At 36.8% G+C, this 12,893-nt stretch overlaps 1 protein-coding gene across 1 annotated transcript; it reads right to left on the reverse strand.

Annotated features, from left to right (window-relative positions):
• Positions 1-34: 34 nt before the first annotated feature.
• CBG01895 lies at positions 35-9,214 on the reverse strand (the record flags this gene model as incomplete). Its single annotated transcript, XM_045238967.1, has 11 exons — positions 35-152; positions 209-326; positions 386-518; positions 563-782; positions 1,228-1,412; positions 1,545-1,631; positions 1,680-1,796; positions 6,144-6,288; positions 6,704-8,502; positions 8,976-9,041; positions 9,182-9,214. The coding sequence occupies 11 exons, from the start codon at positions 9,212-9,214 to the stop codon at positions 35-37; spliced, it is 3,021 nt and encodes a 1,006-aa protein (XP_045091966.1).
• Positions 9,215-12,893: the final 3,679 nt, after the last annotated feature.

A 12,893-nucleotide genomic window follows, 5' to 3' on the forward strand; every position in this document is an offset into this window, starting at 1 on the left:
ACAATTCGGGGATTCTTATAAATTAGAAAAAAAATCAGACAACATATCGATCCTTTGTCAGATGCCTCTCTAGCGTACGCTCCTCCTGTGGTGTCAAATCCAAAATCCTTCCGATATTATAGATATTGGCCAACTGGTTGTGACGATCATTGCTGAAACCTCTTAAGGTTCATTTTTGGTTTCGAAATTCTAAACAAAACACTCTTACCTCATGATAAAGTTGAATAGAGCTTCTTTGGATTCAGCGTCCAATCCCTGTTGGAAGGATTCTGAACTACTTCCGGCGCTTGGAGAATTCCCTGAAGCGGCAAGAACCGAGGCACGTGCTGGAAAAAAAAAGGTCGTTATGGGTAATAAAAATACGTATAAATACAAATCCGCTTACGTTGCATTTTGCGACTGGTCATAACGGATCCGGTCGGCGACTTTCGATGACTGTTGATGATCTGATTTTGCTTACAAATAAGCATATCTCTCTCCCGCAGCTCGTTCTCAAGGTGGAGAACTTTTCTATCGAACTGAAAGTCTTTTTTTAGTTTGTATAGGACTTTTCATGTCTTACGGTATCTGCCAGTTTTGCCATACTCGTCTGATTCAAGATCAGTTTTTGTTTGTTCAACTCGCGCTGCAAATCCTCAATCTCCATGGACATCTGAGCCTCTCTGGATAGGAATCGGTCACGTTCCATGTTTTTCATCTTGAGCACTGTGACTTCTTCAATCGCCTTATCTCGGAGTTTAGTCACATCACTCAGTTTCTTAGTGATGGTATCCAACTCCTCTCTGAGAAAAAACGATATAACCTATGAGCAAGAGAAGAGCTAAGATATACAAAAGCGTATTTTTCATTTGATTTCGATCATTTTCAGGAGGCTGAAGCTCGGCTGTCAAGTGTCGGACCTTCTTAAAAACATTAGAGGGTTTAAAACAGACCTAGATTTGAGGAATTGCATAAACGGAATTTTTTAAAGTTTCTAGTTTTTCAGTTATTTGCCGATTTTTGGCAGACGCTTTTTCGGCCTGTTTTTGTGCTAAAATCGTCAAAAAAACAGGTATCTTTTGGAAATCGGCAGATAGCAGAAAAACTAGGAATTTTTAAAAAATTATGTAAACGCAAAGTTTTCAATCCAGGTCTATTCCACACCCTCCGAAATTTTCAAAGTGATTGGAAATTTGACACCCGAGCTCCAGACCCTTGAAAATGGTCAAAAAATGACAGCTACTGTACCTCAAGCTCTCAATAATCTCCTTTTGCCGTTGTCCAATCATTCTTTGAGTGTCCACATCATCCCTCAAATTAGCCTCGTTCATTGACAAATTGGCAATCCTCTCCTTGAGCATTGCCAGCTCCTGATCTTTCTTTTGCACAATTTCGCAAAGCTCATCAATTTCACCAGTGAGTTCAGTGTATTGCTGAAAGTGATATCATTAGGTAAATAATTGGTTTTAGACCATAAGTTTTAGAACAGCTTCCGGCGCTGGCGCCTGGCTACCATTTCCTTATCATTAAAGATTTTCAAAAAATTATAAAAAATTAAAGTCTACCTGCTCAGCTTCAACTTCGATTCCATCAATAGTTTGTTGAGACTCTTCAAGGTCCTCCTTCAGCTTGGCATTGATTTTCAGGAGTTCCTGAAAATTAAAAAATTTATTAAATCAATGAATCATCCTATTACTCACCTTCTCGCCATTCTTAACCTTATCCAGGTCGGCCTGAAGTTTATCAATTTCCACTTGAAGACTCTCCATCACTTCCGGAAGGTGTCGGTCGACCAGAATGAGCGAATCGTTGTCCGTCTAGAAAAGAATTCAAAATTTTAATATTTACCCGATGTCAATTTTCAAATTTAACATAAACCATCTGGCGCCCCGCCCCCCGATTGACAAGGGCAGGTGCTCAAAAACAGGTCAAACGGAAAGAAACATATGTTCAATAACGCTTTGAAATTTTGAAAAAAAAAGTGTCGGAGGAGGTGGCGAAACTAATAAACTAATAAAAAATTTATCAGTCAACAGTGGGTGAGTTTCTTATCAGCTGGAAAATTCCTTGAAATAATTTCACCAGCGTTAGCCGACCACGAAAAAAGGAATGCTTCAGAAAACTGTCAATTAGACCTGGAGGATGACATGATAATGATGAGTGGAGGAAAAACAAGAAAATGCGAATAAGGATAAGGAGAACGGAGAACACACCATGATCCGTCTTAGAAAAAAAAATATGCGTCACGGATCATTTGGGGGAGACCAGAGGGTAAAAAAGATAGTTCACTGAGAATAGAAGGTCAAAAGTTTTTGAACTACCACTGACACCATACAGATATCAACATGGTTACATAACGACACTGGCAATAGGGCGGGGTATCTACACCAAACAACTAATTCGAATATTATAACCTACAAAAATGTACATTGCTACTGTTGCGCGGTGGCGGGGTCTCAACATGAGGTAGCAGGCAAAAAAAAGTCATGATGAGAAAATCAAACAATAGCTTCTGCTTCCTTCTCCCCAGGTTTTTTTTGGCTTGTTACAGTTTTCCGCTATGTCAGAAAGGAAAGAAAACCCATTCATCAAACTTATTCAACTTGACGTTTTTATGCGATTTTTTTATTCTTTTCACTTTAGGAAAAAAGTCAAAAAAAAAGAGAGGATAGATGTGACAAAAACAAGAACTTTTTTAGATGTTGGAGAGAATGGCGGGAGGTTTGAAAACCAAAGACTCAAAAATTTGCATAATCGTTGTGTTGGGTGTTCAAGGGGGAAAAGGAAGACAGAAACTACTCGCTTGTCGCGGAACATTGATTGGAAAAAGAAAAAAGAAAGAAATGTGTGTAGATAATAGGAATTAGTTTCATTTAAAGGTGAACGAAACCCGTGGGTGGCGGATAATGACACACCGGCTGGTTGGCAGAAAGAAAAAGGGGTGAAAAGTGAGAAATGCGTCCGGAAAACTGTTTTTCTGATCATACTACTGTTCGGAGAAGAAGTGTATAGTGATTCCGATGGCTAGTTATTACAAGAAGCGAGAAGTATGAAGCGTAGAGGCTTGAAGAATGTGACTGTACAGTTTGTTACAAACTACTGGACACAACTGAAGGAATAAAACGTTTTGTGTGAGGCAACTAGGAAAAAATGTGAATAAAAACTTTTTTGTAAAGGAAAAAAATACTCCTACATACAAATCAGTACAGAAAGTTCTTGTTAGTTTCTAAGCTGTCACTTCAAACAAAATCGTTTTGTTCTTGAAAATAGATATAATATCAGAAAGTAGATACCGTAAAACAAAGGTAGACACTATAATAGATCGACATCACTAACTGTTAACTTTGAGCCGATTTATCTAGGTTTCTGTGAGAGTTATCAAAAAAGTGGTAAACTGATAAGATACTGGTTAAATTATGATAAATCTTTTATCAGTTGAAGACTTTTTGATATTTTCAATAGGAACTGAGATATAAAAGTTCAAAGCTGGAGGTTTGGAGTTGAATGTATCAGGGTGTTTTCGGTGAATATTGAAAGGGCACCTATTCTCAAATTATCTCGCTTCCTGTCTAGAAATTCAATTAACAATAAAATGTCATTGATATTTTGATAAATATTTTGTTAATTGATAATTACTTGATATCTCTGTTAGGAACCAAGATAAATATGTTAAAGTTTAAAATGCTTGCAGGTTTACTGTACCAGGTTGAATGGTAGATCAAAAATTGTTGTTTTTGTAGCTTTAATTCGACGAATTTTTCAGTAGGAGGAAACAAACTTCTCAATTTTAGCCTTGAATTTCAAACTTCACAAAAAATAAAATCTTACGGAATGCAAAACATTTAAAAAATGCTAACGTATTCACTTTAATATAAACCCCTCTGCACTTTGAGCTTAATTATCTCGGTTCTTATGAAAGATAGAAAACGATTTCGACAGATCAATTATTTATCATATTATCACCAATATTTTATCAATTGACGGCTTTTTGATATCTCTCATAGCAACAGAGATAATTGAGCTCAAAGTTATCGTATAGGGTGGTCTTCTATTATAGGAATATGTGTATGAAACTTAAAAGATCTGAAAATACAGTAGTCACAAATGTCACCGTACTATATAAAACTGTCGAACACTAACAGACAAATAAACTACCAAGACTAGTGGAAAACAAATTTCGCCGAAAGAAAAAAAAATCGCAATCGAAAATGTGCTATGGGAACACAGACGCGCTCAGAAACTCATAAGCCTACATATATGTATACCCACTTGCTCAGTTCGAGTCACACACGAAAATGCAGCAGAAAATAGTTCAAATAGTGAGAAAAAAAAGCGCGCGAAAAACAAAATATTCGTGAACAAGTGGCCTTCGCTGTTTATTAGTGGAGGAAAATTTCGAAGGTGTTGTGTCCTGGGGCGACGACGAGATGAATTCCGAAGCATGACTATTTAGGGTTGTCACCACCGGGGATTGAGAAATTCGAAACGAAATTAAGTCGCCGCGTCCGGCCGGTGATCGTAAAATAAAATAAAATGAAAATAAAACCTTTCATTTTCTTCTGTAAGGTCTCAAAAATCAAAATGATTTTTTTCTCATTTCGAAACCACTTCTCTCAATTCAGTAGTTCAGAACTAATTGAAGTTGAAAAGAGGCAAAATTTTGAAAAGAAAAGGACAAGAAAAAGTGAAAAAACTAGGTGGAAATGGGAAAGGGTTACCCGAGAAATGTACACATAATGTTGAATGATTAAAAGAAAACTAAACTCCGCGAGGGGAACAGTTTTGTTCTCTTTTCTATAATTATTGACATGGATTAGCAGAACTGCTTCTTCTTATTTGTTTGATTTGTAAAAAGAATCATATGGTTCTGAAGAGAAAACTTGCTTACTGTGTCAAAGGAGGAATAGCTTTTCACATACCAAACGAAACGATTTTTGAAACAGTATTTTATCGGTTTATGACAATCATAAACCTTGCGGGGGAGGATGGCAATAAACAAGAAACAGTGGCATATACAATCTCAGCTTGCGATTTTTTAATTTCAAAAGCGAAACACTTGAAAATGCCGAGATATTGAATTTCTTGAAAAATGAAAAACAGAGGCAAATCAAAATAAATCCAAATGAAAAAGAAGTATCAGGGCGTAACCACCAAAACTAAGAAGTTTACTAAACTGATGAGAAGGAAGATGCGAAGGCAAGTTGGTTTAATTAAGTGGAAGTGATTTATCAGGGAAAGCGGGACCGTATCACTATCATGGGCAGAGAAGAAAAAAAAATCAGAGAAGAAGAAATTCCCTTGATGTTTGTTTTTCTCTGAATTTTGCTTTCAAGTGCAATATGCAAATATTTATTGTTATAAAAACTTTGTTAAATTTTTTCGACAAGCACTATTTTGCTTTATTTTGCCTTGTTTTTTGTTTGCGTCAAATTAGAGTTCAATCAATATTTTTCAAGTTTGGAAATCCGTAAAACCTGTAATCAAAAGGTTCGCCATACTGGTACGTTCAAGCTCAATTATCTCAATTAATACAGATGACGTCAAAAAATGGATCTAAACAATTAAGCTAGATCTAAGTAATTAAGCTCAAAGTGCACTTCATGGTGGACTATTAGAGCAACAACGATATTCTATCCAGAAGTTTAATATTGTGACTTCATAATTTTATTATCTCAACTCTCTCAAGTAATCTTTGCCTAAAATCCGTCTGGTATGATTACAATATCTACTTTCCCTCAGAATTTATGTAGAAATAACAACATCGTAAGCAAAATGTGAGCTTCGACTCTTTGATTGGCTAATCTTCCAATTAAGAATCAACTTATACCATAAACACTGTAATTAAATGCCTCCCCTCATTTTCTAATTTAAGCCAATTTATCTCGATTCCTGTGAAAGATACGAAACATTTGTCAACTGATAAAATGTTGCCGATTTCGAAAAAAAAAAACAATTTATCAGTTGACAAAGTTTTCATATCTCTCCCAGGAATCGAGATAATTAACCTCAAAATTGACAGTCTCAAGCGCATTTTATAAGAATGTTCACAGTAATTGATGCTTTTCGAATACATTGATTCTTTAAAGAAAAAACCTGCGGCAGTCATTCTGACAAGACCTAAACGTTCAAAAACAAAAAGTAAACGAAAAAAATCATAACCATACCTGAACGGTTTGGTCATGATGACACGACGACGACCAAGTGTTGGTGGAGGTCACCGCCGCCATGTCCATCGCACTTTTCCTCTTTTTCTCGGCGGCCATCTTTTTACCAACGAGATAGGCACTCATCTGTTGTTCTTCGTCTCGTCTGAAGAAATAGTACTATTTTGAGGACTGACCATGACTCAGAAGGAAGGCGTTGCCCGTTTTATATTTATCTGGCCTCTGTGTCCCTCTTAACGGGAGTGAATTAAGAACAGTTTAATTAAAAATTTGTTGGGTTTACTGTACATTTAGTTGAACGTGGGGGAAAATACCAACAAGGGAGTGGTTGATACAGTACTCCTTCAGAGAAAAATGTATGACCTTATCATTCTATCAACCTATCCCATTATCAATATTTGCCATTTCGTTCATGAGATTCCCCTGTCCTTCCCCGTTTTTGGCCAGAAAAAATCCCCTATCAGTCACAGTTGTCATCAACCACACCCATATATCCCATCTCATAAGAGACACAACTTGATGGTCAAAAAAAATAAGGTCCTGTTCTCCATTACACTCACCCAAACGAATTGCAAGCGGCGACCAACTGTTCAACTTCTGCAGATATCTGTTGAACTGCAAGCAGTCCGTCGTCGTATTCATCGACGCTATCCGAATCATCTTCATCAGTCTCGTTAGATGGATACCTCTCGATAATGGAGTTCCGTAATGCTTGCTTGTGTTCGTCGAGAACTGTAAAAACCGGCTCGGCAAACTCGAAACTTTCTGATGACGTCGATGAGGACAGGCTTTCTTCTCTTCCAGATGAGTAACCATCAAAATCGACTTTCACTGGTTTATGTGTTGAGAGAACGTCATCATCAGATGGAGACGACGTTTTCACCTCGTTCAGAATAACGACTGCTTCTATTTCCTGGTTGATAGTAGGCGGCTGTTCGGAGGCTGTTGGTGTTTGAGCAACTACAATTTCAGAGAACGAATCTGGCATTTCTTCAAGGCAAAGTTCCGGTCTATCAGGGACTAATGAAACTGGAGAGCTTGGCTCCTGAATTTCCTGGACAACATTCTCGACGTCTTCAACTTCTGGAGTTTGGAAAGTCTGCTGGACTTCCAAGTTATCTTCCAACTTCAAATCTGTTAAAACCAGAGCTTGGAAGCACTTCTTAACATTTTCAGCTTGTCCCAGTGAATCTCTGACGCCTTTCGCTAGCTCCTCGAACTTTTCCACCAAAACTCCAACTTGTTTCTCAGGCACTGTTTGGCTATTATGAACACACTCGGCGCTGGTGGTGATAACATTGTTTGCAGTTTCGGAATTGCTGTTGTCACAAGTCTCAAATGATGTGTGAACAATTGGTGCATTATCGGTCTTGAGAATTTCCGCTTCGTGGTGTTCGGGAAGTTTGGTATGGATAGGAAGCTCAGGGGATTCTTTCTGATCGGTCACAAGCTCCGGAACATCAGAAGAAAGATTCACTTTTTCAGGAATATCGGCTGCAATTTTTACAGGGGGTAGTAGCACAGCTTCGACTTCTGAAGCGCTTCTCACTGAGTCAACTTTAGTTGAAGCTGGATCAGCTGCAGCTTCAACAATTTCGGAAATATCGGCTTCGACTTCAGTAGCAGAAAGAAGCTCAGGTTCCATTTCCAAAACTATAGCTGAAGCTTCAATAGGCTCCAAAACATCCATAACGTTTCCCTGATCGACATCTGATGTTAACACTTCCAAAAATTGATTTTGTTCCTCTTCAGATTCCATCTCAATTTCAATTTCCAATTCATCAAGGAATTCCGGATCTTCTAGTGTTTTCTGCTGATTTCCTTGGGGTTTTTCATGCTCTTCTTGATCTGCTTCTTGATTTTCTGAATCTTGGAGTACGTCTGCTTGATTTTCTGGACCTTGGTCTGTATCATTCAGAGCTTCAGAATCAGAAATCACCTTGACCAAAATTGGTGTCAGTCTCTCCTCTTCCTCCTCAGTAAGCATGTCTTCAGTTTCCATGTGTGTTTCAGACTCCTCTTCCACAATTGGTGTATCTGGTCGTTCATCAATGACGTCATCCACTCCATTCAACAACTGCTGTGCCACGTCACGAATCTGAACATCATCAACATCATAGAACTCCTCCTCGCTGCTCTCGTCCACAATTTCCCGTTGCGTCATGACAAGAATTTTGGGTTTCTGCAGATAGATGATCTGTTTGACTACCGGTGGGGAAATCGCCTGGGTGCTCACAGGTGTTCGCTCTCCAGAATCCATTGTATCTTCTGGCACGTCGATTGTGAGGCTCTGCGGGATATCGGTTAGACTGGAAGCCAATGGTGTAGCATATCCTTCACAATCCGAACTTTCAGGGCTCTGGAAATCAGCTAGTTGTTTAAATTTTTGAACATACAGTACCAGTCAGTCGATTTTGGTTATTTTCAAAAGCTTGAAGCTTGGCTATCAAGTGTCGGATCACTTTGATAACTTTTAAGGGTATAAAGCAGATCTAGATTGCAAACATTGGATTTACAGAATTAATCGAAAGTTCCTAGTTTTTGAACTATTCGCCGATTCCTGAGAGATCTTTTTTTACGTTTTCAGCGCGAAAAATGGGTGTGTTTCAGAAATCGGCGGATAGCTGAAAAACTAGGATATTTCAAAACATTTTATGAATGCAAATGTTTTACTTTAGATCTGTTTTAGATCCTCAAAAGTTTTCAAAAGGATCCGAAACTTGACAGCCGAGCTCCACACACTAGAAAAAAGTCAAAACCAACTGACAAACACGTTTTTGTAAATCTTACTGTAGATATTTCTAGGTACTTCGACTTAATAAAAAAAATTACCTTATAATTTTCCCTGGAAACTTCCGAAAATGATATCGTATCAGTATCGGTTTCAGAATCCATATTCTTTCTACCAAGTTTGCTGAAAAAGTACCTGAAACGTTCTAGAAAAAATTCTAAACACAAAAAATGGAGTGTCGAGAAGAACTAAAAGACGATAAGACGTTAAGAGGAGGGACAAGAAATGTATTTATCACAAAGTTTACCTTAAGAGACTTGAAGAAAAACGACCAAGACATTTTTTAGAGATAAGGACAAAATGTTTGTCTTAAAATTTTTTTCATTGCTAAAAACACAAGGAAGGGAATGGGTGTCTTCTTAATGTTTCAAAGAAAAACGTAGGAAGAAAGAGAATGAGTGATTGCATACGAAGTTTATGGGGGAAATCTGTTGTTGCCCTTGGTGGAAGGGGAGGAATATGAAAGAAGAATGAAACGGGAGTGTCCCAATCCAGCTACTCGTACAGATTGTCTCTGGAAAAAAGGTTTGGAAGGGAGACGAAGAGAATAGTATAATAGGTAGGGGATGTGTATACCTTTGGCTTGTCGAATCGAATTTATTTAGAAATTATGACTTAAAAAAAGGAAAAAAAAATAATGGATGGAGGCAAAAATAAACTACCAGAACACAGAAAATCGGTGTTTGCCTTCTAAGAGAGCTCCAACCAATTTGTTCACAAGTTTTGTTTGTGTAAAGTGGGGCGCCATAGAACTATGCTAACCAAAAAAATAACCGAAAATGGGCCACCGCCTATCCAAAAAAAAATGATTTGTATAGTTGTTTTCTTTCGCGTATGAGTAATATAATATATCTGTATTTCGTCTTCTCCTTCTCCTTCTCAAAAACGCCAACAATCGAATTGTATACTACAAGTAAAAACAGGCTTTTTGTGGACAAACGGCATGGAACTGAGCATGTAGACAACAAAGGGCGGCGATTGGAGAATGGATTATTGTTGATTCAGAAATTTTCCTCTAGGATTTTTGAAATAAAAGTCAATGGGTCGGATAGAAAATATTGAAAATTTTATGAGTAATATCATGATTCTGAGAAATCAGAGGGCTTCGAATTAATGTTGATCTCGTCATTTTTGGTCAAAATGTAGATTGAATTTCATACTTTGCTAGATACAAAAAATCGTAATCATCAAAAATTTAAGTTTACCCTTTAAACTAAAATACTGTACGGTATACAAAAAACTTGTTTCTCATCAAATTTTAACCTTTTTCTGAAGTCTTCTGCTCGGCAGTCAAGTTTCCGATTGTTCAAAACTCTGGAAAAGGTAAAACAGACCTAGATTGAAAATTTTGCAGTCACAAAATTTTTGAATATTCTTAGTTTTTCAGCTATTTGCCGATTTCTGAAAGACATCTGTTTTTTACGTGTTCAGTAAAAAAGACGGGACCAAAATGGTCGAAATAAGAGAAAATCAACTAAAAATACTAAAAACGTGAAAAAACTGTTGTTTCAGAAATCCGCAAATAGCTGAAAAACTAGAAATTTAAAAAAAAAATCTGCAAATGCAAAATTTTAGTCTAAGTATGTTGTACATTCTCCAAAATTTTCAAAGCGTTTGGACACTTATTATGCAAACTCCAGACTCCTAAAAATGGTGAAACAACCAAAAACCAACTGAAAATAAGTTTCTGCGTCTCTCGTTGACCGTTACTGTGTTTTGAAATTCGGGGGAAGAATTTTTGAAAAACCATAAAGCTTCAAATTATTCACGTGATACAGAAAATACGGAAAATACGCTGAATGCGCTAAATGCGTTATTCAGCATGAGGAATATCAATTTTGAGTAGAAAATGAAAAAAATCTGAACTATCAAAAATCCAAATTCAGCCTATAAACGTAATTTTCAACAAATGTTCGCTGACGAACTAACAACAAGAACTAAACTAAAAACGGCGATATCTATAGAGAAAAGAAATTTTTGGATCATATGTGTTTTCGCGGGAGGCGAGCGAGATGAATGATAGAATAATCGTAAAACAGTGATTGAAAGGATGGTGGTGGATTGACAACACAAAACGAATCGGACGCCTTTTTGCCGCCATCCCGCACAAAAGAGAGATATGATTATGACGGCTTACAGGACATATACGGGTCTTGATGGGTGGAGTAGAGAAGGAGGACAAGAAAAAGGATATGTACATGATAGGATGATGGACTCTTCTGTCCTTCATTCTTATCAATGATGATTGAAGGGTCTCTTCTTTTTTTTCGGTGATGGGTTGATTGTGGGTGTTACATTAAAATAAGAATAAAACAACGTTAGTTTTACAGTCGGACACATGAATAAGCGAGGGGAGGTTGAAGAGAAAACGTGAAAAAGAAAAAGCAGAGGTGTTGGCGGAGAGGGAGCGCGGGAGAGAGAGAGAACTGGATTGGCGAATAGGAAAAAAAGGCGAAATGTTATGATTAGGGGGGGGGGGGGTAAGAAAACATTTTTTCTTCAGATGAAAAGGTTCCGGGAACTAATAGGTAGTACAAAAAAGGAATTAGTGATAAGGCAGCAGCAGTAACTAAGTCTACTCGTTTTCTTCTATTTCGTCGACTGATGCGTCCGTGACATCCCAATTTAAATGCATGAATGATTGCAAATCAAACAAATCGAGAAATGAGAAGAGGGAAGAAAGTTAGTAATAACCTTGAATGATAGAAACGAATGCGGTATTCTTTTTTTGAACAGGCTTGCTAATTTAGCTTTTGAAGCAGTGCGGTTTTTAGTGAAATACTGATTATGTTCCTTTTTGAAATATTACAAAATATCGAAGTTTTGACTTGCTAATTGGATTTTTAGGCCATTCCACGTGGTCCGATTTCCAGTCAAAACTTCGATACATTTTACAAAAAGAAAATTTTTGAATTGATTTTCCATCATTCTGACTATTTTCAGGAGTCTGACTCAGCTGTCAAGTTTTCGATCACTTTCAAAGGTTTGGAGGATGTAAAACAGACCTAGATGAGAAACTTCGCATTCACAAAATTCTTCCAGAATTCCTAGTTTTTCAGATATGTCTCAATTTCTGAAAAAAAACCCCTTTTTTCCGTTTTTTGTCAAAAATGTGAAAAAGAATAGGAATTTTCAAAAAAATAGGTGAAAAAAATTCTCCATCTAGATTTCTTTCACAGCCTCCAAAGTTTTCAAAGAGATCGGAAATTTGACCCCTGAGCTCCAAACCTTTGAAAATAGTCAAAATAGCCAAAATCCACTTATAAATTTAGTTTTGTGTATTTTATTGACCGGTACTGTAGATAATGTGTAACCGAGGAAAACGTCAAAATTGTATTTCTAGGTCATGACGTCTAGAAACTAGAATGCTGGATTTTAGGAATAGTCTCCTAACTTCTTAACGAATATTGTCTTGAGAGAATTATAAGAAATATTGTTCTAAAAAAATAGAGAAAAAATTATTCAAGAGATTTAGCTGATCACAAATGATATCATTTTATCTTCTAGGCGGCTAAAATATCGAGTTGTTTGATTTCCTAACCAGTATCCGGTATCTATAGACAAAACATAAATTATATCTACATCCCCCAAAAATTGGTCAGGAGAGAATTTTTTTTCTAAAGTCTTGATCATAAAAACTGCAAACTTATAACACCACGAATTAAAAAAAATGTAGGTACAAAAACACAGAATTTGCTGCAAAAGCTACTGCTTATAAATAAATAATAGTAACTTTTCAATTTTAATGCAAACAATTTTGATTTGAAAACAAAAATAGCACAATTGAAGTAGCTCTCTGTTTGCTTTGGCCACTTTTTGAGGTTTTTTTAAAGATAAAAAATGAGAAATCAAATATATTCATGTTTAATGTATTTTTTGACAGTAGTCACTGTAGAAAACGCCCAGAACTAACAACACATATTATTTATAATAGTCTTTTTTCTATTCATTCCCCCATT

The sequence above is a fragment of the Caenorhabditis briggsae genome (assembly GCF_000004555.2).
Source record: "Caenorhabditis briggsae complete genome, chrX, whole genome shotgun sequence".
NCBI classification, from domain to species: domain Eukaryota; kingdom Metazoa; phylum Nematoda; class Chromadorea; order Rhabditida; family Rhabditidae; genus Caenorhabditis; species Caenorhabditis briggsae.